At 46.0% G+C, this 26,997-nt stretch overlaps 1 protein-coding gene across 2 annotated transcripts in view; it reads left to right on the top strand.

Moving 5' to 3' along the window:
• Nucleotides 1-18,476, top strand: part of BIN2 (bridging integrator 2) — a 90,311-nt gene extending 71,835 nt beyond the window's left edge. Inside the window, exons 10-11 of one of the 2 annotated variants that reach the window (XM_073613706.1) lie at nucleotides 7,456-8,520; nucleotides 17,862-18,476. In XM_073613706.1, coding sequence (XP_073469807.1) covers nucleotides 7,456-8,476 — 1,021 coding nt within the window. In that variant the 3' untranslated portion in view covers nucleotides 8,477-8,520; nucleotides 17,862-18,476. The remainder of the gene's footprint in view (nucleotides 1-7,455; nucleotides 8,521-17,861) is intronic. The other variant, XM_073613707.1, reaches the window with a different exon arrangement.
• Nucleotides 18,477-26,997: the final 8,521 nt, after the last annotated feature.

Here is a 26,997-nt window from a genome sequence, read left to right on the forward strand (position 1 = left end):
AAAAGTGGGTGGAACTCCACTTTAAGCTTGAATAGTTTATTTAAGTTTTTCGATATTTTAGTCCCTAAATAGCTTATATGAGAATCAGTCCAATTAAAATCAAACTGTGTAGTTATCAAGTGTAGAAGGGGCGTATTTATTTATATCCCCATCGCTTCCGATTTCCCGTAGTTTACTTAATTAGATATTTCCCCATATTCATGTAACTCCGACAGTAGGGACGGAAGGGATATAACTAGGGAGGTTATAAAGAAAATCGTCGGCATATGCCGCAAGTTTCTGTTCTTCTCCCTTTGTTTTTATCCCCTTAATATTCAAATTCACCCATATTTTTCTTAAAAAGGGTTCTCAAAAAGGGTTCTATTGTCAAGATGAAAATCAGGGGTGAAAGTGGGCATCCCTGTCATGTTCCATTGCGAATGAGAAAAGGCTCCGAGATTCTATCACCTATCTTTACCCTAGCACTAGGTGTTGAGTATAGATTGGAGAACCAGCTCAACATCCCATCATCTGGGTCACGTTTTCGTATGGTACTGAGATGTTGGTATATTCTTTTCCAGAACTCGTTTTTTGTCTTACCAACATAGTAGCACCCACATTCGCATGTGAGCAAATATACTATGCCAGGGGTTCTGCAGTTAACAAGTGTTTGGGATAAAATAGTTGCCCATTAGGTAGATTTATATCCCTGCGTCTGTCCATGTACTGGCAATATGGGCATCCCCCACATGGTAGAGTCCCCAGAGTTTTACATGCATTACCTCTATGAGATTTATACTCACTGCTGACTACTTTGTCACCCACAGAGGGTGCTCTCCTATAGGTGACAGCTGGAGAGCTGGGAACGAAAGGGGCCAAAGTCTGGTCCATAGTTAATAAATGCCAGTATTTGTTTAAAATACGTTTGACTTGCTTGTGTTAATAATTCTTGTTGTCATCATTAGAGGGTTGTTTCTGTGTATTTAGGACCCACTGTAATACCCTCTACACTCCTCTCCTGTACATACTACCCACTGTCATACCCTCCACACTCCTCTCCTTTACATACTGCCCACTGTCATACCCTCCACACTCCTCTCCTGTACATACTACCCACTGTCATACCCTCCACACTCCTCTCCTGTACATACTGCCCGTGTCATACCCTCCACACTCCTCTCCTTTACATACTGCCCACTGTCATACCCTCCACACTCCTCTCCTGTACATACTGCCCACTGTCATACCTTCCACACTCCTCTCCTGTACATACTACCCACTGTCATACCCTCCACACTCCTCTCCTGTCAGAGGCGTAACTAGAACCTTCAGGGCTCCGGTGCAAGAAACCATGATGGGCCCCCCTTCCATCCGAGCCCCGGGCTTCCAATTTTGGGTGGGTGCCCATGGACATCCTCCCAAAACCGTGCTTCCCGCATGACCCCTGGGACGTGCATCCAGCGCAATCACAGCGGCCCTTTACCATGTGATCAGCTGATCACATGTAAACAGACTTGCCGGTTATCCACAGCCCTTTCCTCACACGCTGTGTCTGTTTTAGGAAAGGACTGCCATTAACTGTCAAGAATGTCAGTAAATTGTTTACACTGATAATCAGTGCCGAATCATCAGTGCCATCTATCAGTGCCCATCAGTGCTGCTTATCAGTGCTCATCAATGCCGCCTATCAGTGCCTTTCACTTCCACCTACAAGTGTTACCTATCAGTGCTCATTAATGCCGCCTATTAGTGCCCATCAATTCTGCCTATCAGCACCACCTATCAGTGCTCATTAATGCTGCCTAACAGCGTCCATCAGTGCCATCTATCAGTACTCCTCAATTCTGCCCATCAAAGCCCATCAATACTGCCTGAGTTCTGCCTATCAGTGTTCCTCAGTGCCCATCAGTACCACCTATCAGTGCCCATCAATGCCACCTATCAGTGCAGCCTATCAGTGGACATTAGTGCCTCCTATCAGTGCTGCCTATCAGTGCTCATCAATGTGGCCTATCAGTGCTCATCAGTGCCCATCAGTGCCTCCTATCAGTGCCCATAAATGCCTCCTATCAGTGCCCATCAGTGCCTTCTGTCAGTGACCATTAGTGCCTCCTATCAGTGCCCATTAGTGCCTTCTATCAGTGCCCATCAGTGCCCATCAGTGCCTTTTATCAGTGCCTCCTATCAGTGCCCATAAATGCCTCCTATCAGTGCCCATCAGTGCCTCTTTCAGTGCCCACCAGTGCCTTCTATCAGTGCTCATCAGTGCCGTCTATCAGTGCTCATCAGTGCCTTCTATCAGTGCTCATCAGTGCCTTCTATCAGTGCCCATCAGTGCCTTCTATCAGTGCTCATCATTGCTGTCTATCAGTGCTCATCAGTGCCCATCAGTGCCTTCTATCAGTGCTCATCAGTGCCCATCAGTGCCTTCTATCAGTGCTCATCAGTGCCTTCTATCAGTGCTCATCAGTGCCTTCTATCAGTGCCCATCAGTGCCTTCTATCAGTGCTCATCAGTGCCGTCTATCAGTGCTCATCAGTGCCCATCAGTGCCTTCTATCAGTGCTCATCAGTGCCTTCTATCAGTGCTCACCAGTGCCTTCTATCAGTACCCATCAGTGCCTTCTATCAGTGTCCATCGGTGCCTTCTATCAGTGCTCATCAGTGCCCATCAGTGCCTTCTATCAGTGCTCATTAGTGCCCATCAGTGCCTTCTATCAGTGCCCATCAGTGCCTTCTATCAGTGCCCATCAGTGCCTTCTATCAGTGCCCATCAGTGCCTTCTATCAGTGCTCATCAGTGCCCATCAGTGCCTTCTATCAGTGCTCATCAGTGCCTTCTATCAGTGCTCATCAGTGCCCATCAGTGCCTTCTATCAGTGCCCATCAGTGCCTTCTATCAGTGCTCATCAGTGCCCACCAGTGCCTTCTATCAGTGCCCATCAGTGCCTTCTATTAGTGCTCATCAGTGAATGCTATTCATTTCCATCAGTGCCGTCTGCCTTCTCAGGACAGCATGGCTCTGAGCGGAGATCGTGTGTCATGGAACAGTAGCACAGAGACACCGGCGGCATTAATGTTCTATTTGCCCGTTTGTCCTCTCTGGCAGGGGATGAGAGAGGACACACAGCTGATCTCATGGCTCCCCCCCCCCCTCTCCTGTGTGCTCCGCGGGCAGTCAAGTGTGAAGCTAAGGAGCTCACATTTCCCGCAGAGCACACAGGAGAGAGGAGGGGGGGAGGGGGAGCCGTGAGATCAGCTGTGTGTCCTCTCTCATCCCCTGCCAGAGAGGACGAACGGGCAAATAGAACATTAATGCCGCCGGTGTCTCTGTGCTACTGTTCCATGACACACAATCTCCGCTCAGAGCCATGTGTGAAGAGCAACGCCGCTGGGCCCCCCCCCCACAGTGGCGGAATGCTGGGCCCAATCGCAAGTGCGACTGTTGCGACCCTGGTAATTCCGCCACTGTCTCCTGTACATACTGCCCCATTATACCTTCCACACTCCTCTCCTGTACATACTGCCCACTGTCATACCCTCCACACTCCTCTCCTGTACATACTACCCACTGTCATACCCTCTACACTCCTCTCCTGTACATACTACCCACTGTCATACCCTCCACACTCCTCTCCTGTACATACTGCCCCATTATACCCTCCACACTCCTCTCCTGTACATACTGCCCCATTATACCCTCCACACTCCTCTCCTGTACATAGTGCCCACTGTCATACCCTCCACACTCCTCTCCTGTACATACTATCCACTGCCACACCCTCCACACTCCTCTCCTGTACATACTCCCCACTATCATACACTCTTCCTCTCCTGCATACACGTGTGTTTGAACTTCGGGGTGCAAAGTCCTAATGTAATAGGCTGCGCACACCTATGGCCTGTCACTCAGCCACAGACAGAGCAGCCTGAGTGGCCGAATTGAGCACGGCCGCAGCGGCCACTCGGGCTGCTCTGTCTTCTGTCTGTGGCTGAGTGACAGGCTGATGTGATGACGCCCTTGCCAGGGAATGCCAGTCTGTGCGAGGTGGAGGACTGTAACAAAGACCCACCTCCTAGATAGGTGGAACACTGATCCAATTATACCATAAATCAGTGTGGCGTGCATCATAGGAGGCGGGAATTTGTTACAGTTGCTGCCGGGATATTCAAAGCGAATTTCATGGGCACTGGTAAGGCTGCATTTTATGGGCACTGGAAAGGCTGTATTCCATGGGCACTGGTAAGGCTGCATTTGGGGAGTTGGCGCCGGCGCGAAGCGTCACCTCCCTGAAATTAGTTTTTGCAGGTCTGAATGTCTTCTTACAAGTGGTCGGAGCCTTCAACTTGTGACATCAACATTCTCTAAGCACAGTCTCTAGAGAGGAGTTCCTACCGCCAAAACAAGCCAACACACTTTATAGGCTGAGTTCTTCTGGTCCGCCCCCCCACACACACACACACACACACACACACATTATTATAAAGTTTTATGACAAAAAAAGTAAACAGTATGATGTGCCAGGCACACCAGCCACCATGTGTTTATCACAGCTTGCTGCTGTGAACGGGCCCTTCATAAAACGCTTGAAATATCCTTTTAATCTGCTTGTGTATGTGCTCAAAAACGCTCAAATAAAAATTCCTGAAAATCGCTCTGTTTAGGTGTGAATGCAGCCTTAAACAGAAACTTATTCACAGTGGTGTAAGATGGCTCATCCAGCATGGCAAATATTTTCCTTCTTCCAGGGTGACGCAAGGACCCACTGAGGCTCTCTTACAGGGGTTACTCCTAAACTATTTTCCCTAGGTAACTTTAGCTTCCCTTTGGAAGCCCATTATCTCCAAGATCAAAATTGGGAGAAAAACCCAAATGTAAAGTTATCGCCAGAACTGGAATGGAGGAGAAATATCTCAATGAGGATATTCACTCCAGTGACAAATGTTTTGGAGGAGATTTCCTTCACTTTCTCACATTCTCAGAAGAGAATGTATACTCACCTTTGTCAGTTCCCACAGTGCCTACATCTCTCCATTCAAATGTCAGTGTCCTGTAGTGAAGGTCAGCAGAAGGAACCAGCGAAGGATGCAGGGGACCCAGGAGATCAACATGGAGATAATTTTGGTTTCCCAGCAGACTTGTGGGGATCATTTCTACTGAATGGAACTGAACTCAGCAATGCATACAGCATGAAAAGTTGGTATGCAGGCTTTTCTTTTAGGTTAGGTTCACATATATACATTTTTTAGTGCATTTGCAGATCTGCAGAAATGCACTACAATCCATTTAACATTATTCCCTATAGGCCCCATTCACATCTTTGAAGGTTATTGCAATTCATGCTTTAGAAAGGTGTAGGGACTTTTTTACATGCAGAACAGTAGAATTGTGCATTTTGGGCTCCATGGACTTCAATGGAACTGCATAAAAAATGGAACCACATCAAAAAAATGCATGTATATGTGTTTTTGGTAGGGTTTTGTGCTTAACAACCAGTCTTCTCCTCCCACCCAAAAAAATGTAGGAAACATAAAAACATACCAAAAACACGAGAAAATTGCATGAAAAAAGCACCCCAAATCGCATCAACTGCACATGCATAGATGTGAACCTAGACTTTCAGCAGGTGTTATATTTCTTTTTTCATGCCAGGGTCACAATTAGCAACTTCTTGCTTACATTTTTTGTTTGCAGGGGTTATTGCAAAAGTTATCATTCTCCTCTTTCTAGAAATCATATTAATAAGTGCATACAACATTGAATTAACTGGTGATATAAGTATTTCCTCTAGGTGGTAAAATATAAACAATACCGTTAAATTTGGACAGGTAAGTAGACTGGCAATTACATACAGAGGCTTAATGGTTTGCATTTCTGCCTTGCAGCACTTGGGTCCTTGATTTGAATTCCAGTCAAGACAATCTGCATGGAGTTTGTGTGCATGGGTGTCCTCCCACACTATAAAAACACGCCAATAGGTTGATTGACAGCTGCCTAAACTGGCCTCTATGTATGCATGTAAGATAGGTACCTCAGATTGTAAGCTTCTTGAGGACAGGGGTTTATGTACAGTGCTGTATAAATTGTTGGCGCTAAATAAATGCCTGTAATAAATAAGTAATTGAACTGTATGTATTATAATTAAAAATCAATTAACCACTAGAGGACAGGCCTCCGCAGTTATATTGCGGCAGGTTGGCTCTCCTGCGCAAATCGCCGTAGCTGTACTTTGGCCGCTTTAAGACCACTAGGGGGTGTGCCCGCAGAACAACGATGGAGTTGATGTGCGTGCCCGGCAGCCGCAATGTCCACCAGGCACCCGCGATCGCTCCTGAGAGAGACAGAATGGAGATCTGTCAATGTAAACAGACAGATCTCCGTTCTGTCAGGGGAGAGGAGACAGATCTGTTGTTCAAACTAAGTATGAACAGCGATCGGTCTCCATCTCCAGGCAGTCCCATCCCCCCACAGTTAGAATCACTCCCTAGGACACACATTTAACCCCTTGATCGCCCCCTAGTGTTAACTCCTTCCCTGCCAGTGACATTTATACAGTAATCAGTGGCTTTTTTTTAGCTCTGATCGCTGTATAAATGTCAGTGGTCCCAAAAAAGTGTCAAAAGTGTCCGATCTGTCCGGCACACTGTCGCAGTCCCAGTAAAAATTGCAGATCACTGCCATTACTGGTAAAAAAACATAAATTTTTTTTTTTAAAATAATAATAATAATAATGCTATAAATATATCCCCTATTTTGTAAACGCTATAACTTTTGCGCAAAACAATCAATATGTGCTTATTGCTTATTTTTTTACCAAAAATAGGTAGAAGCATACATATCGGCCTAAACTGAGGAAGAAATATTTTTTTTTATATTTTTTGGGGGGGGGGGATATTTTCATAGCAAAAGTAAAACATATTGTTTTTTTTTTTTTAATTGTTGCTATTTTTTTGCTTATAGCGCAAAAAATAAAAATTGCAGGCGTGATCAAATACCACCAAAAGAAAGCTCTATTTGTGGGAAAAAAAAGGACGTCAATTTTGTTTCGTTACAGTGTTGTACGACCACGCAATTGTCAGTTAAAAATCCTTCTGGGGCTTAAAACCCTATATTGAAAACATATATAGCCTGCTAGTGCCAACTTCTTCTGAAAAACTAGCTGTCTGGCTGTTATGCTGATCCAGTGGCGTCAATACTTTCTGAGTCACTGACCTAAAACAAGTATGTTATTCACTATTCACTTACAATTCAATGTATATTCCAGGTTAAAGGCTCAAAGTATTAAATCCAGATACAGATAAGTAACTAATATTTTGGCATTCCTTGTATTTTTCCCAGCAAAGGTTTTCTTTAAGAATACAAAATCAATACCTGAATTAATTTTTGAAATAATTTTTGAAATACCAATGATTTGTAATTAAAATGTTATTTTCTATGTACCGTAATCTAATATTAAGTATTCAATTCTCAATTTCAGTAACAGGAACTCTCTGATGATCTCATCTCCTATAAGTTCTACAAATTCTTTTTTCATGGCTTCAGTAGACCCAGGAGTGAGTATTTCCCCACTAGGAAAAGAGAAGAGTAAGAATGGCTCTCAGTCTTCTATGACAAGTGACACCCAGGATTCCTCCACAGATGGCAACTCATGTGCTTCATCTGAGGAGGTGCAAACTGACCCGTCTCAAAGTGTTCATGATGAAGAACATGACAAACAACCCAAAAGATCAGCAAATGACATTATGGAAAGCACAACAAAGAAAGATTCACTAGAGTCAACAGAACATAAGGATGTGGAAAACACAACAGAAAGCAATTTTAAAGAAAATAGTTCAGACAACTTAGCTGAGAATGTCCCTGAAAAATCTCCAAGGCAAAGTTCTGAGGCTGTAGATGATAAGAGGTCAGAAGCCATAATACTGGGTAACAATGATACTCCAACACAAAGGGAAACAACAGAAATTCCACCAAGTGATTTTGAACACGGTACTGAGATGATCACAGATGAAGAAGCATGCACAGGAGCAGGCGATATAAGTCAGCCAGACTATGTAGACACAATAGATGGAGAATCCAGGATTACAAACAATTTAAAAGATGTGGCTCGAGAGAATCCAGAGACAGTTGATAAGAAGCACTTATCAGAAGTTTGTACAGAGAGTGCCACAACCCAACAAAAATCAGGCGAGGTGATGACAGAGAATTTAGAGAATTCCAAAGAAAATTCCCCCATTGACAATATCCAAGGGTGCTTGGGGAACATAACAAAGAATGAGTCAGATGATAAGATGCAGGATCCATCCACTGAAATAATAGTGGCTGACACTGAAAGCAAAGAATATAATGTACAGGATTCGGACTCTGGAGCACAGAACATCAATAAAGATTTTCCATCAGAAGATAAAAGAACATCTCAAGTCCTTACCTCTGACATTGTGAGTGAAAAGAGTAACACAGGGAAGCAGTCAGATGCCTGTGATGAAGAACATCGGTTCTGATACTGGAAATGTCACATTACCTGAAAGTTCACAATCTGATACAGGTATATTACAAGTATTCAGATAAATTGGCCAGTTGATATACAATTTAGATGTCAGTCATGTATAAACAGTTAAAATTGAAACACATGAGTATCAGGTGATTTTTTTTTATCATTGGCCCACATATTGATGCTCTTGAAGATGGATTCCAATTAGGGCAATTTTTACATTCAGGGTGGACCAATGCACTGGTACGTATGTATGTTCCACACGTATGGAAAAAAATGAGCCTCAACAACACTGTAGCCCATGCTAATTTCTGAACATTGTGCACATGGATTCCAAAACATCTTTGAGTGTTTATGTGTATTGAGCTTTTTGGGGTGTAAAGTAGGCTATGTAATCATTAGAAACCTATGCTTGGTACATGAGTGGAAGATTTGTGTGTGTGTGTCCACTGTCCAGGTCTCAAAATAGATGTCCTGTTTTATACTTACTGCTCTACGCTGTGTATGCTCTGTGCTTTGTGCTGTAAACGATCACGACCCCACCCCTTTCATTATCTGGGAGGACCATCACTTCAGTCATTGAATGTACTTTGTCTTATCGGTTTGAAAAGTGCAAAAAAATACCGGTTGACCCTACCTGAAATTCACTTAGTTTGTAGCTTCATGTGCACACTGCCACACTGAAATCTCAGTTCTTCCCACTTCTGCAACCTACAGAACCCCCCCCCCCCCCCCCCCCATGCTAGATGGAGAGAGAGGAAGGTGTTCTGTATTTCTAAACACACTTTCTGTCCAAGGATGGTAATGCTGCTCCTCCTTAGGTATAGTACAGCAGGTGAGCATTGCCACCCTAGTAAAGGAAGTGTGTTACTGGCAAGATGCTAGCTGAAGGATATGTAGAAAAAAGCACATACTGTGGAGACATTAGAGTTGATTTACTAAAGGCAAATAGGCTGTTCACTTTGCGAGAGATGTTGCACATTGGGAATTTGCCCCAAAGCTTAGTGAATGCGGTGAAGCTTTGCTGACTTCCATCATCCAGTCATGTGCTGTTGTTGATTTTTTTTTCGGGCATGTGATTGGATACTCTTTGCAAAGTGATACTTCACCTAATTCACTAAGCTCTGAGACAAATGCCTTTGCAATGTGAAACCTCTCCTGCAAAGAAAACAGCCTATTTGCCTTTAGTAAATCAAAATAAAACTGAATGGGACAAAAAAAGAGAAATTGTCCCGGGAACGCCAGATAAGGGAAGGGTCAACCACAGCTTTATGATGAAATTAATTAGACTTTATTGATGAAAAAGATGCACACCCAATGATAGGGAAATATAAAAGGCAACATTATGTTCTATATAGAACTGCACCTCTCACTATACCCAATCACAATGATAAAAACATACTGCAGTTAGCAATAATGTTACTATAAAAAACAGACACAGAGCACTGTAAATACCACCACCCCAAACCATCAGTCTCCCTTCTCCAGATGAAAGTAGCGCATGTAACTCCCAATAAAGATATCTTATTGGTATTGGAACCTACAAATTGCCTTATTGTTAAAGTATCATGTAGCCATGTAGAGATAGTAGCAAAGTTCTCTCCATAACGGGAAATAAGTTGATACAATAAGGAGGAAATAACATAGCTTATTTTCTTGATCGTGGGAGCAAACAGCCACACCAGCCCCTTTTTGAAATGTCAGTCATTAAAGATAAATAGTGCTGTAAGTTCAGAAGACTCAGAATATTGCAGTCCCCTTTGATTAAGCATATATTTTATATAAATTGCCACATAATGGATCCAGTATATTAGCCAGGGATCTCCGTTTGAGAGTGTGACTAGGCAGTAATCAGGGCCAACAGCATGCATAAAGAGTTATATGTGCCTCACAAATCTCACAAATCACATAGACCTCCACAGTCCACAAAAGGAACAGATGAATAAGGACAGGAGGGGTTCGGTAGCTACCCATCAGGGCTCTTACTGCTCGTATCGATCACCACCTCAGCAAAAGTACGTTTCTGTTTCTCTCCACATGGAGGCCGTTTGGAATGAACTGTGATAGCTCTAAATTGCACATTGGTAATGGCCGCCGGCTGTTCAAGTCTCAGGTGTATAATCCAGAGATGCTTCCTGGGGATATTCAGTCACATGACTTGTCAGATGTCTGGAACACAGCTTTAGTTGTTGCAAGCTAGGCTATTTCATGCGCCACTCTTTAGATGTTGAAGATTGTAACGGAAAAACCCTTACATTTCTGGATAAGGAGACATGTTTGAGCTCGGTGTCCTGCTCTACATCGAGTATGTTGATGCGTTTCGTGCACGTCAGTGCACTTTGTCAGTGCACTTCCTGACGAAGTGCACTGACGTGCAAAGAACGAAACAGCTGATGGTTAATTTAGTAAATTTTTCGGGCTGGAGGATTCATTGATTTTTTATTTATTTATTTGCTTTAGTAAATCAACCCCATTGTCTCCTGTTGCCTAACCATGACATTGGCTCAGTATTATTAATCACTTCAACCCCGGAAGGATTTTCCCCCTTCCTGACAAAACCAATTTTTGCGATACGGCACGGCGTCACTCTAACTGACAATTGCGCTGTCGTGCGACGCTGTACCCAAACAAAATGTTGTCCTTTTCTCCCCACAAATAGAGCTTTCTTTTGGTGGTAATTGATCACCTCTGCGGTTTTTATTTTTTGCGCTATAAACAAAAAAATAGCAATTTATAAAAAAAAACAATATTTTTAACTTTTTACTATGAAAATATCCCCCCCAAAAAATATTTAAAAAATAATTATTTTTTGCGCTATAAACAAAGAAAGAGCTACAGCGTCTTAAAGAGCCGATGTACAGCTACGACGGCTCGCACAGCTGTGCCAACCTGCCACAGTAGTGCGGCGGTTGGTCAGGAAGGGGTTAAAGGTACATACACCAACTTATCCATAAGTTTTATATATATTAGCACAATCAACATCGACCATTCACCTTGCTTGGTGGGACATTCGATGAGATGGGAGAGTAGGACGAATTTCAGATACTAGGACTGTCCCACGGTAACTTGATAAACTTGGCAACCATTGAAAAGGGCAATTAGGGCCTGCTTTATTATACCTGTAAAAACTCTTCACATCATCTAAGACTATGGGTAAAGACACCCCAGCTAAACTGATGGCGGCACACTCGGAAGCCTCTGTGGATCCCCCTGCTGAGGCAGAGAATGACCCTGCATGGCTGGATGATCCCGCTGAGCTGCTATGGGACACAGTGAGTACCCCTGCTATCCTGGCTTCAGACAGTGCACCTGGCGCTCAAAGTAATTAGGATCCCGAGCCTACATTAAGAGAGATCTTTGCTGAAATCACCTCCTGCAATACTAACCTGTCTAATCTTACTACTGAGTTTAAACGAGTAAAAATTGAAGTGGCATTGATCAGGCAGGATATGCAAAAATGGAGGGATCGCACAGTTGCATTAGAAGGTCGTGTCAGTACTAATGAGGGTGATGTTGCCCCATTACAGCATGAAGTGAGAAAGGTGCAGGCCGCAACTGCTAGCCACACTGCGCGCTTGGAGGACATGGAAAATAGGCTTAGAAGGAACAATGTGAGAGCTGTGGGAATCCTGGAAAAAACAGAGGGAAAGAATCCCGTGGCGTTCATAGAACATCGGGATGCTATCCTTTACCAAGCCAGAACCAAGGGTGAGGCGATGAAAGTGGATAATGTCCAGATTTCTTTCTACCCAGATTTCTCTGCTGAATTACAACACAAGCGGGGAAAGTTTACAGATGTTAAAAGGTGACTGCAATGCTACGATGTTTCCTATTTGATTCTTTACCCTGCAAAACTGAGGATAATGGCGCTCGATCGTACCCATTTCTTTGAAAATCCTGTTGCAGCATCCGAATGGCTTGATCGGGAAGAACATACCCTGCGGAAACCTACGAATACCTGAGCCACTGATATTGGCCCCTTTTTCCTGTTTGTTTTTTCTTTTCTCACTCTACAGGTGGACTGTAAGTTGAGAACAATGCTGCTATTACCTATACCCCTTTAAGGCGGTAAGTTTAAATCCAGTTGCTGTAATTGACATAAGTTACCCTCGCCAGGAACTGGCAAGTCCCTTCGGATCTGTGTTACGAAGTGACGTAGGGGCCCCTCCCTAAGTGACTGTCCCATGTGGACATGCTGTTCATGTTTGACCCCACCTGTTTTTGGGGACTATATGTTTACCTTTTCTTTGCTCACCGCCACTTGCTGAATGCTGTGCAGGCCTCCACAGGGTGCCTGCAAGGTTGGTTGAAGTGTGTACCAGCTATAGCCTCACAGTGACTAACTCCCACATTGCTACCTTAACTGTGTACCTCCCTACTCTTGTGATCTATAGAGTCCTACTCTGCCTCCCTTCTTTCTTTTGTTTTTTGGAGTCTCCCCCACCTACCTGGCCTCTCTACTTCAGTCATGTCTATGCCTGTAAATGGCCCAGTTCGAATTACTGTTTTGTGAATTTCAATGCAAGTACATTATGCTTATTTTCTATGCCTAACCGTTCTTATGGTGATCAAATATAATTTTCTCTCATGGAATGTGAGGGGACTGAGTGATGTGGTGAAACGCCAGGCACTTTTTTCCGTATTTAAATCATACCGCACTGCGGTTGCATGCCTGCAGGAAACACAGTTACAGTCTACTACTCTCTCTATGCTGAAAAACTCTGGCTACCAAGTGCAGTTTCACTCCACTCACACCGCATATTCCAGAGGAGTTAGTATTCTATTCTCTAATAATGTCTCCTTTGAATTACTGCATTCTAGGGTAGATGACCAAGGTCGCTATATCTTTCTATTGTGCAAGCTAGCTGGCATGATGTGTATTGTAGCTAATCTTTATGTCCCTCCACCCTTCTCTGTAGACGGGTTAAATTGCTTGGCGCAATTTATGGCTCCATATTCTGACATACCCATATGGGTTATGGGAGATTTTAATAACCTACTTGACAAAAAATTAGACAAAATTTCACCACCTGATGGACACCCCAGGGGCTTATGGGGAACCACTTAATTTGTGTGACTGATTTGTGAGCTTGGCTTTGGAGACATGTGGAGGGACAGGTATCCAGACAGGAGATGTTACTCATGCTACTCTGCCACACACAGAGCGTTATCTCGCATTGACCTTCGTTTGTGCAACTCCTTAGCTATTCCCAAGGTTACCCTAATCGAATATGTCCCTCAAAGCATTTCTGACCATTCTCTCCTACGATCACTAGTTTCTGTTCCGTGCGTTCCTGGGGAGAGATTATGGAAAGTAAATCCCTTCTGGCTAAAATTGTTCCCTGCTGAGGATCCCCTGCCTAGGGCAATCACTACCTTTCTTAGGTGTAATAGGGGTACAGCGGCTTCGGGCATTGTCTGGGACGCCCTTAAGGAGCATCTTCGGGGCCTTATTATAAAACACATATCTGCTATCAAATCTCATATTAGGGAATGGGAGACTCTGGCGTCTGCTGAGGCTAGAAAGGCAGAGAAACATTACATTACTCAGCCCTTCCCAGAATCTGAACGTAGCTGGCTGGCGGCCCAGTCCCTATATCAACAAGTCGTTACCACGGCTGCAGAAAAGAAATGATTTTTTATGCAACAGCGATATTTTGAGGAGGGACATATAAATACTGGACATCTATTGGCAGTGATCTCTCGGGTACAATGGGTGAAGTTACAGATTGATTCCATTCAGACCCCAGCTGGGGCAATTGTTCACAGTTCGGATCAGGTGGCATCAGTGTTTGGGGAATATTTTGAGGATGTGTATACCTCCAAGGTCTCTCCCACAGAAATGGACTTAACAACCTTCTTAGATCAGTGTCCTCTCCCAGCTCTGTCTACGGGTGGTCGTAAGAAATTAAACACTCCTATTACACTGGAGGAACTCACTGAAGCAGTTGCCTCTATGGTCAATAGTAAATCCCCGGGCACGGATGGTCTCCCAGCTGAGATCTACAAGCAGTATAGTGAATCATTCCTTCCTCCCCTGTCAGATACCTTAAATGCTGCTGTGCGCTCTGGAAATCTCCCACAATCCATGAATGAGGTTGTCATAGTGGTCATACCCAAGCCGGGCAAGAATCCATTTTAACCCGACTCGTATAGGACCATTTCATTTATAAACTCGGACATTAAGCTACTGGCTAGGGTTCTAGCCACGAAATTAGCGGAGGTTGTCTCAGGTTTGGTGCATTTGGATCAATTTAGTTTAATACCGGCCAGGTCTACTGTGCTCAACATACGTCGCTTATTCCTGAATATCCAGCTGGCGGTGGATAATCCTGGAAATAGGGCAGTGTTCTCCCTCGACGCTCCCAAAACTTTTGACATCGTAGAGTGGAAGTACCTGTGGGCGGTGTTGAAAAAATTTTGAGTTGGAGAATCTTTTCTTGCCTGGGTGCAGCTACTGTATGCGGCTCCTCAGGCCAGAATACAAGCCAATGGGATGCTGTTGGAGGTGTTTCCTTTGCATAGGAGCACTAGGCAGGGGTGCTCACTTTCACCCTTGCTTTTTGCCCTGGCACTGGAACCAGTGGCAGCTATGGTTAGGTCCTCTCCGGACATTGTGGGGTTTCGTCGGGGGAAGAGGGAGGACAAAATCTCCCTCTACGCCGATGACACGTTGATATACCTGGGGGACACGGTCGGTTCACTAGAGGCAGTTATGCGACTTATAGAGAGGTTTGGGTGCTACTCTGGATTTACCATCAACTGGCATAAATCTTCCCTCCTATTATTAGACCCCCTAGAATCTCCCTTACCAGACTCTGCAGCCCAGGTAGAGATAGTTCATTCCTTTAGATACCTGGGAATTGAAGTGACTGGGAACCCTAGTGACTATATTCCCTTAAATCTGAAACCTATTCTTCAAAAACTGAAGCTTAAATGTGCCAGTTGGTGCAAACTTCCACTATCGGTGACTGGCAGGGCCAATCTTATTAAAATGGTGTGGTCACCGCAACTGTTATATGTCCTTAATAATGCGCCCATCTGGATACCTGCCTATTGGTTTGTCCGTATAGGGTCCCAATATAGAGCTTTAATATGGAAGAATGGAGTGTTCAGAATTAAATTAACTACATTGCAATACCTTAAAGATCAGGGGGGAATGGCTATTCTGCACTCCTTCACATGCTTTCTAACGGAACAGCTGCAACAACTTGCAGGATGGGATCTATCTTCCAAGACCCTGCTGATTCACTCCCTTGGGGAGTATTCTGCAATGTCTCAGCTGGAAATGGGCCTACCCAAGGCTCCATTGGAGTGCCCGACTGTCCACATGCTTAGAAGACTCTGGAAAGAGTTGAGGAAGCGTCTGGGCATTGAGGGCTTCCTTGACTGTACACCCATTTGGTGTAATAGATCCTATCCTGAATTGGGGAAATTGCTTAACTACTCTGTATGGATTAAGTATATGTTCCAGCTGTTTGATGGCATAGTAGTGAAACCCTTTTCTCGGCTGAGAGTGGAGTTCCCTTTGTTACCAAACCACTACTTTATGTACCTGCAGTTGCGCAATGCCCTGAGAATACAGTGTAGATGCTCTGTCTTGCACCTTGATAACTCTGACTTCCTCCCCTCTATCTTTGATACTAGGGATAAGAAAGGAATTATTTCTTGTTTATATACTTGTCCGCTAGCCCATATCCAAGCCCCAGATCTGCTACCCTGTAGGGAGAAGTGGGAAACTGATGTCGGCCCTATAGATGGGGATAGCTGGGATCAGATTTTGGCGAATGGCCCCCTAGTATCCATCTCTGCGGCTCAAAAGTTGTCACATTTATTTATCCTCCACAGGGTGTACAGGACCCCAGTACAACTACATAAATGGGGAAGGAGAGATTTCCCCTTGTGCCCGAAGTGTCAGCTACATCAGGGCACTCTGATCCATCTGCTCTGAAAATGCCCCAAATTGGTAAGGTATTGGCATGATGTTGTCAAGCTTATTAATAATGTTTATCATCTTCAACTACCGGTGGACCCTCCCTCTATTTATATCACTTTAATTAGGTAGCTTTATCTGGCCAGGAAAAGATTTTGGCTCTCACCCAGAGCCCCCACATCTGCTCAGTGGGTACAACAGGTGAATACAATACTTGTCAGGGAAAAGATTGCTTATCAACATAGGAATGTACCGGGTAAATTTACCAAAGTCTGGCAGGAGTGGTTGGAGAACCCTGAGATAGCTCCTCCTCAACTTGTTCTTACTAAATTACTCCAGGTATAGGTAAGGAAAATGGGACTGCACTAGCTTCAGCTATATGGACGAGTATGGGATCTTTTTTTTTTCTTCTATCCCCCTTTTTTTTTCTTTTTTTTTTTTGTACACTAATAAATGGTAAACACTTCAGGAGCTGTATGTTTTCAGTTCTCTGAGTTACGGTTAGTTTAACATTGATTACTATGTCTGATAGTACACTTATTGTGCAGTTGAGTTACCCTATTTCAATGTATAACTTGTACTTGATTCTTGAGTATGCTCTACCCGTTATAACTGTTTGTATCTTATTTCACTTTATGCACAATAAAAATGTATTTTCTGATTAAAAAAAATGAATGACACTCCAGTGCTCCACAATGCCGTATGCATTCTTTCAAGCATTACAGTAACATGGCAAAATGGGCATCTTATCTATTGTTTCTGGAGCACATAAGTGTAAATGAGCCTACAATCAGTGATTTATAAAAACCAAGCCAAGAAATGCCGGGGTTGTTTTGCGGGACAATCAGTTATTCCAAATGAGAAAATGAAAAATGAAAAAAATACTTTAAAAGTAGCATTAAACCCTCCAAATTTTTTAGTTCAACACATTGCGCATACTAAAATAAGCATTACCAAGTAAACTATTTGTTAAAATTCTTACCCTAGCACTTGCAGGTTGCAACATTTAATGCTGCTGGATCCTGCTCTCTCAGTGCTGCTTCCCTGAACGTTCGGTTTTCACAGGCAAGAGTTAACAGTGGACAGTGCAGTCTCCAGTCAGTCTGTTAACTCTGAGAAGGGAGGGGGAGGAGGAGGGACGAACGGGGGCTTTGCCATCCTAGGATACAGGGATGTGTGCTTCTGTTGATGCACAAATTGTAGAGAGACACAACTCTAGCCCGCATGCAAGGGTGACTCCATAGGATGCAGCAAGAGAAAGAAGTCATCTTGAAACAGGAAACCTTGGGCAGTGGTCATGGCACCAGCTTAAACTGGAACATAGGCCTACTCAGTGATTAAATCAGCTGCTGAAAATACTTTAATAAACTGAGGGTTTAATATCACTCTAATGAAAGTTATAGCTGTATAAATGCTCTGTATGTGTCTAAATCATTGTTCTAAAATAAAATCTCTTTTTCAGCAGGTATGCAAGAACAATTATGGACTCCAGCACCAGCAGAGAGCCAGAATATAAAGCACTAGCTAAACTATGGAACTGCATTTGCTCTATTCAGATAAATCTTCAGTATCAACTGCATTAGAGGGAAATGATGCTGCAAACATGGATGCAACCTTAGTGGAAAACTTTCACCACTGACCCTATAAAAAGATTAAACGGGAATGTATAGTATTAATAATTATTAGTTATCCATACAAAGTAAATCAGCTCGATGAAAAATAATCTTATTATTATGTTTTACTAGCATAGAAGCTTTCTTTCTGCAACGTACAATATGTAATTTATTATGTACAATAAATGGGGTCTGCTAAATTTGCTAATAAGGAATGTAGAATCTGCTTCATGCTTTGCAGTTCTACGCAATAGCTGTGCTTTACTGCTCCTTCTTACCTTTTAATCTATGAGTCAGTTAGTACTTTGAAAGTAATGGCACTACCAGCGTAGCATGAAAGTGATTGTAAATGTTTAAAGCTGACTTTTAATCTGCTTATATTTTGCCTTCCTTGGCTCCTCCTTTCACCCCTCATCAACATGCTAATGACATTTTTAAATAAAAACATTTTCATTTTCATCACATACCTTATTTTAGATCCAATGATGTCATCACTGAGCCTCTGTGCTTGTCTATGCAATGCAGGTAGAGGATTGGTGGTGGGAGAAAGGGTCACAAGGTTCTGAACATAGGTTTGCAGCTCTCATTGGCCCTCTTATGACTCATCCCCGTCACTTCCTGGTAAACTCTCACAAGAGTGAGAGAGAGAGCTGTGCATGATGTCATAAGCCTAGGCTAATGACCAGACAAGAAAGAGGAAGTGGGCTGTATAAAGTATTTACTGGCAGAAAAAATGTTTTACTATCCAAAGTTTAAACAACAAGGGCAGAAGATTTAATAGATGGAAAGATAAAATCCGCTTTATTTAAATGAGCTGCCTAAACTCACCAGAACACACAAAAAAATGTTCCCCCATTTTTAGCAATGCAGTGCACCCCAAGGCACAGTAGTGCATTACCATTCAATGTAGTGTGTTGCAGCACTGGTATATTTGCTTGTTATTCAGAATGAATGAATATCCATCAAGTGCATCTACACACATAACCATGCATTGCCACAACTAACTCAGGGAGGAAGTGCAAATATTTAACATTTACAGACACAGAATGCCATTAACACATACAGCCAGACTATGTCATATAAGAAGTTTTATTTGTCAACATATTTACAAAGCAAGAATTACATACATTTAAACAAACCTTCAGGGGTGGACTGACAGCACTCAGGGCCCCTCATGACCAAATAAAGCAAGGCCCCTGTCAGGCCCCCCCCATGACCCACCCCTGACCCAGCCCATGACTCCCCCCTGACCCCGCCCCTACATTTTGCACAAAGTACAACTTCTGCCTTTTTTATGGGACCTGGAGGGGGGTCTCTCTCTAACAGTGTCCATTAGACAGTCTGTTAGAAAGCACCCCCTCCATGCCCCATTAGAGTCTACAACAGAGTCTAATGGGACCTGGAGGGGGGGAGTCTCTCTCTAACAGTGTCCATTAGAGAGTCTCTGTTAGAGAGAGACCCCCCTCCAAGACCCATTAGAGAGTCTAAGGTGTCTAATGGGACCTGGAGGGGGTCACTCTAACAGAGGCCCTTTCAGTGTCCATTATAGAGTCTGTTAGAAAGAGTCCCCCCCAGGTCCCATTAGAGACTACAAAGGAGTATAATGAGACCTGGATGGGGGGCCTCTTTCTAACAGAGTATACAGTGAACACCTTCATTCACTCTGGTCCTCACGGGACTCCCTCCTTGTGCCATGATTCTCACCCCTGCCCCAACCTCTCACAAAGTAGAAATAAAATTGGCACAGTTCTCTGACCTTAACTATAGGTACTGTATCTGTGGCTGGCTGACTGCCACATCCTCTGTGGCTGGCTCCTGTGGGTGGCTGGCTGGCACCCTGGTGTGGGTGGGTCACCATGGATGACTGGCTGGTACCCTGGCCCTGCTGTGGGTGGGTCACCATGGGTGGCTGGCTGGCACCCTGGCCGTGCAGTGGGTGGGTCACCATGCGTGGTTGGCTGGCACCCTGGCCCTGTTGTGGGTGGGTCACTGGCTTGGGTGGCTGGCTGGCACTCTGGCCCTACTGTGGCTGGCTGGTGTGTCCTCTCCTCTTCCGCCATTCCGGGCACTGTTTGCCAAGGCGAGGGAGGGACTTGGAAGAAGGCGATGGCCTTTGCCCTATCTGGGACGGTAGAACTAGAAGGTTTGCAGCAGGCCCACTGCTGACGTTACATGGGTCCTCTCTGTGTCTATTTGAGAGTCTAGGTTAGAAAGGGCTCCCAGGGGTGTGGCTTAGCAATGGCCGAGTGAGGACGTCTTCTCTGTGTGCTCCTGGCTTCCCCCGGCTTACCTTGGCAATTAGACGACTAAAGGGCACAGATATAATGGCATGATAACTAACAAAACATCCAGAACCAGGTCATCATCCCGCAGAAACCGCTCGATCACCTTGAGAAGTGAAATCCAGAGATTCTTTCGGGACCCGCAGCGCGCCTCTCTGGGCGCCATTACAGAGCCCCACGTGTCCATTACATGGAGAACAGCAACGGTTCCTCTTTACTCACCTCTTTACCACCGTCCACTGACCAGGACTTATCTCAAGGGACTCCGGACGCCTTCCGATCAGACATGGCAGGCCCATCCCAACAGACGAGCAGCCTACCAGAGGACCTCCGTTCCATGCTGCAGGCCCTCCCTACAAAAGCAGACTCTGTGCGAGTGGAGACTGGAGAGGCCACCGTTACCTCCCTGGAGCACCGAGTGACGGCCCTGGAGCATACCCAGGCAACTCAAGCTGCCACGGCTGCGGACCTACAGCTCTATTTAGAAGACATGGAGGATCGCATCCCCCGCAATAATCTGCGGCTACGAGGACTCCCAGAACCCACTGGTGCGGAAGATCTGGCGGAGACGGTGGTGGCCATCTTCAGTGATATTCTGGGGGCAGCATCCCCCTCTCTGGAGCTGGACCGGGTCCACAGAACCCTTGGTCCCAAACCCTCAGATCCAGATCGTCCTCGGGATGTACTTTGCTGACTCCACCAATATACCCATAAGGAACTCATTCTCCATAAAGCATGGGAACATGGGGATGTCAACTTTGATGGAGCTACAATTAAAATACTTCCAGACCTGTCCAGAGCCACTCTATAGTGGAGAGCCCTTCTGAGACCGGTTCTGGATCTAGCCAGATGAAAAAGGATATTCCTACCGCTGGGGATACCCTCTGGCGGTAACCTTCTGCAAAGCAATGGCTTCTTTTACTTTGCGCACCCCCGCAGACCTACCAGCTCTTTTTACCTTTATGGAGTCGGACCTGGTGTGTGTCCCGGATTGGCTTGCCATTCTCCCTCGTCAGACGAGTCGATCAGGAACCATGATTCACCGGAGTACCCAGCTTCCCTGCCTGCAGAGACTCAGCGGGCGCCATCCGCAGACGGGAACACGTGAGTCTTAACCGACAGGTTACTGCCCTCACTCACCTTACTGGATCATATTGCTTGATGTTAACCCCCCCCAGTTTTAAGTCCTAGATGCTCCCCCTAGCTGTGTTGCTGGTGGTTGCGATAACCTCCTTCCTCTCATAGAGTTGAACACCCCAAGGCATACTGACTACCCTTGCCTACCCCCGTGTGGATGCAGGTCGCGCCCGGAACACTACCTACTGCCCGAGGGGATCACTGAATTGGTCCACTATGTCCACGATAACCGTGGATGCTGCCTGATACTTGCCTAACAAGATGACTCTGGGGTCGGGCATAATGTGCATAGTGACTACTTGAGCACGGGGGGAGACTGTGCGCGGCCCCCCTGTGCCCCCCCCCCCCCCCCCCCGTGGTGTGCCAGCGGAGTAGTTATACGTCAGGATCCCCCCACCTCATGCAGAGTTATCTATACAGGTGACAAACATTTTCATTGATCCATGCATTCAGGGATTTATTTTTCTGTGATGCTGCTGGCATCTTTGGGGAGGGTGGGGACTTTTAAAATACCTCCACATTGTTTGCCTCTGAAACACACGTGGCTGTGGATCTAGTGCAAGTAACAATGAGAGACACCTTTGCGATATACACGGGGTGGATGAGAGGTTTATTATTTGGGGGTGCTCTGGAGTGGTTTATGTTGCTCCCCTAGATGGGACCTAACCTTATCGCCTCCATAACGAGGTTCTGACGGCATCCCTACATAGATGCAGATCTCCCTGGGGGTGGGCATTAGGACACTGAAGCGCCAGCTACTATCGGTGTCCCTCAGGGTCTATCCCCCCCAGAGTGCAATCAGTAAGACATATCCTAACACTGACGTGCCTGAAAAGGTCGTGGGATGCAACACACACTCACGCTAAACTAGAAGTGAGAGAGTGCTCTTGGGGACAGTCGGACCCCCCTTTAAATTGGGGTCTCCGATGCCCCCAATACCCATCATACCTCAGGGGAATCAGCATCATCTACCCAGGCTCCAGTCACGGAGTAGAACGAACACCTCTACCCACACATAGCTGGCAGTTTACCTTATCTAATTATTATGTTCCATAGCTGTTGAAGCCAGTATATTCTAATTTTGGCAGATGCCCAGTTGTTTACTGTGTTTCATGTGTGCTTTAAACTTTAACATGTACATGGTTATTAATGTCAAAAGTCGTCAGTATATATATGTTGTTCACTTGCACGCCAAAAGTCGGGGTGGTCGGGGGCGACAGGTGGGCCCCTCACCGGCTGTTCCTTCCCACTCTCCCACATAGGCCAGCGCTCTATTGCTAGTTTTGAACTGGTGATCGTACCAGCACTTTTGTGCCCTAATCCTTAGTTTACCTTACTGCACCCTCTATAGGGTTACCTACTTTATTGTTCTATTACTGAGCGGTACTCCACAGTTAAGGAGTACTGTGACGGGAGTCAATAATAGGGGCACAGGGTGAATGAGAACCCCACTATGATCTGTGCTAGTCAGACTCAATGCTGTATATATATGTATATATAATGTGTGCTGTCTCATCCTGTTGTGGACTCTTTGCTGTGATGGTTGGGGTGTGACTGTATTCTATTGTCTATTGTGGCTGTCTGCCTCAACTACTATGGTCTTGCTGTGAGGAAAGAGGGAGGGGGGATTCCTCCAGCAGCCCCCCTGTTAAGACTGTTTACTGACGAGAAGTTAAGCACACCTGGCTTGTGTGTCTATTGTTATTGGACAGTTTAACCCGCCCTGTTTTCCAAGGGTGGGGGGGGGGGGGATGTTTCGAGGTGGAATCTGTATAACATGTGTTTGAATAAAGATTCATTCCTGCTTGAACCTGAAGGCAGAGCATCTTGTTTTGTATTTGGGGGAGAATTATTTGTATGGGTTCCTTGTTCGGCTGATTGAAGTGTTCGGTAGCTGCCTTTGTGTTTGGGTATGGAATGCCCTAAACGACTTTAACCCTTTAATACTCGGGGTGTCGTTACAACTGGTGGCAAGCTGCGGGATCATTCCCACAGCCCAGAAGAAAAGCTACAAGAGGGCACAGGCCAATGGAAGCACAGTATGAACGGCTAAAATGCTCTACCCTCAAGGACTTACTGGAGAACCGGGGCCGACCGGCCAACAACCGTAAGATGAAGGACATTATTGCAGAACTAGTCGAAATGGATAGAGCCGAAAGACCTAACATAACCGAAAGGCCCAGCGTAACAGACAGGACACCCGAAGAGGCAAAGTTTGGTCGGGCTGTTAACATAAGACTGGCACATTATGGCCCTAACCCTACAGCGGAGATCATAGACTGAGTTATAGCGGCTGTGGATGCAAATTGGCTACAGCAAAGAGGTGCTGCAGCAGCAGGAGTCACAACAGCACCAACTGAAAGGAGAAAGGTACATTTTACTGCTTTTAAAAATTTCATTGAAGCAGAAGGGGAGATTGATGGGTACCTTGCAGATTTAGAACGTCAATGTGCCCTACACCAGGTGCCCACAGAGGAATGGGTTACCATTTTGTCTGGGAAATTGTCCGGCTGGGCCAGTGAAGCGTTCAGGGCCATCCCAGACGAGGATAGTATGAACTATGGGCTGGTAAAAGTAGCACTTTTGGCCAGGTATGCCGTCACACCGGAGGCATACCGGAGGCGGTTCCAAGAGACGAGCAAGCAGACTGGAGACTCATATACCGAGTGGGCATGTCGCCTACACCGCACAGCATCCCATTGGGTCACAGGATGCCAAGCAGTATCCGGGGAAGAGGTGCTGCAGCTGTTCCTGCTGGAGCTCTTCTTTGACAAGCTATCCCCGGAAGTCAGAGAGTGGGTCCGGGACCGAAAACCTTTCACCTTGCCTGAAGCAGCTCACCTGGCGGAACAATACATAGACGCCCGCAAACTGGATAACCCTGTGGTCAAGACAACAGCTCGGGGGGATTATCGATCAGTGGCACCCCCTCCAGCTGGCGCCTACCAACCACAGTCATACCGCCCTACAGCACCACCTCCAGCGGCCACTTATTCTCAGCAGCCCAGGTTCAACTCCCAGGACTACTCACAACCCCTCAGGTGTTTTGGGTGTAAACAGCTAGGGCACAAAAAGCCAGACTGTCCGTTGAATCAGGAAGGCAGTCCCAGGCATAGAGAAAGCCAGCAGGGGGGAATCCCCGCACATCCATGCCTGCAGCTCACTGCATTGAGGAGGAAGAACATTGGGACGTCCTGCACAAGGCTGATACAGTACAAGCAGCTAACCAGGACAACAGGCAGCAACACAGGCAGACTGTCCAGGTTAATGGAAAGGTAGCCAATGGCCTACGTGATACTGGCGCCACCATGACCCTACTACGGAAGAACCTCATCCCAGAGAGCCAACACACCGGGGGCACTGTAGCCTTAAGGGTAGCAGGAGGCACCATTTTCCCGCTACCCATTGCCCGTGTTCACCTGGATTGGGGGGTTGGTTCGGGATACGTGAATATGGGAGTGATGAAGGATTTGCCAGCGGATGTACTACTGGGGAATGATTTGGCCCCCCTCATTTCTGCTTAGGCCCCGATGGGCCCTGCTGAAGTCAACCCAGTGACTACCCGTGCCCAGACCCGTGCTGTTGGAACTGGCCTGCTTGCTGCTGAGACCCAGGTAAGACTATCTTCCCCGACATGTACCTTAGATCAGGCTCCCCTAGGCTGGGATACCCCAGAGGCATTCGGGAGGGAAACCCGGGAGGACCCGACCTTACACAAGTATAGGGCTAAGGCAGATACTCAGAAAAGGGGAATAGATGGGGAGATTTATGAATGGGTGGGGGATAGACTGTATAGGATCCCTAAGCTATCCCCGGGAAATAAATTCCCTTCGTGGAAACGACAGCTGGTGGTACCTAAGAAATACCAGCTGGAGATTCTGCGAATCGGGCATGATGTACCACTAGCAGGACATCTAGGGTCCCGTTGCACAGCCCATAGAATTACGCAGAATTTCTTCTGGCCCAATTTTAACCAGGATGTGCGACAGTACTGCAAAACGTGTGACACATGTCAACGGGTGGGTAAGCGGGGGGGCCACCCTAAGGCCAGACTTATGTCCATGCCTATTATTGGGGAGCCCTTTTACCGCATAGCCGTTGACATTATGGGTCCCTTGGCCAGGCCTAGTCCATCTGGGAAGAAGTATATTCTCACCGTGGAAACGACAGCTGGTGGTACCTAAGAAATACCAGTTGGAGATTCTGCGAATTGGGCATGATGTACCACTAGCAGGACATCTAGGGTCCCGTCGCACAGCCCATAGAATTACGCAGAATTTCTTCTGGCCCAATTTTAACCAGGATGTGCGAAAGTACTGCAAAACGTGTGACACATGTCAACGGGTGGGTAAGTGGGGGGACCACCCTAAGGCCAGACTTATGTCCATGCCTATTATTGGGGAGCCCTTTTACCGCATAGCCGTTGACATTGTGGGTCCCTTGGCCAGGCCTAGTCCATCCGGGAAGAAGTATATTCTCACCGTGGTGGACTACGCCACCCGTTACCCAGAGGCAGTAGCTATGTCCAACATTGAAGCAGAGACAGTAGCTGATGCCCTGGTTAAAATATTCACTAGAGTGGGGTTCCCTAAGGAGATTCTCTCTGACCAGGGAACCTAGTGTACCGCTGTGCTCACCCAGCAGTTGTGGAAGGTGTGCAATATTAAGCCCTTGCTGAGCTCACCTTACCACCCCCAGACTAATGGTCTCTGTGAGCGCTTTAACAGGACCCTCAAGCAAATGATGAGGACCTTTTAGGACGCTTGCAGAGACTGGGAGAAATTCCTGCCTCACCTGTTATTTGCGTACAGAGAGGTACCCCAGGAATCTACTGGGTTCTCTCCCTTCGAGTTACTCTATGGGAGAAGGGTCCGCGGACCCCTCGATCTCATTAGAGGACACTGGGAGGGAGAGACAGAGCGGGAGGGGACCCCCATAGTGCCCTATGTTGTGGAACTCAGGGACCGCATGGAGCAACTGTCTCTGATGGTAAGGGAGAATCTCCAGGCGGCCCAGGGGAGACAGAAGAGATGGTATGATTGGGGGCCTAACAGCGTATCTTCCAGGTTGGGCAGAAGGTCTTAGTGCTCAAGCCTGTGAAGACCGACAAGATGCAGGCATCTTGGCAGGGGCCCATATAAAGTAGTAGCCCAGGTATGTGATACTACCTATGTTATTGCCAGCTGTGCAGATGAAAGAATCCAGCGAACCTTTCATGTGAACATGCTGAAGGAGTACCAGGAACATCAGGAGGATGTTGCTGCAGTATGTGCCCCTGCTGCGGACGACTGCGAAAGTTTACCCCTCCCTGATTTACTAGAGAGAGACCCCCAGACTGACCTCATTAGCCTTGTACAGCTAGGGGACCGGTTAAGCCCCACAAAGAAGGAACAGGCTAAGTGGCTTCTGTGGAAGAAACAGGCGACTTTCCCCCAAAAACCGGGCTACACGACCCTGGCTGTTCATAAGGTAGAGACCCCTGGACAAGCACCCCTTCGACAGCCCCCCTACGGTATCCCTGAAGCAGTCCGAGAAGGAATGCGGAAGGAGATACGGGAAATGATTC

This window comes from Aquarana catesbeiana, linkage group LG02 (genome assembly GCF_042186555.1).
Source record: "Aquarana catesbeiana isolate 2022-GZ linkage group LG02, ASM4218655v1, whole genome shotgun sequence".
Lineage (NCBI taxonomy): Eukaryota > Metazoa > Chordata > Amphibia > Anura > Ranidae > Aquarana > Aquarana catesbeiana.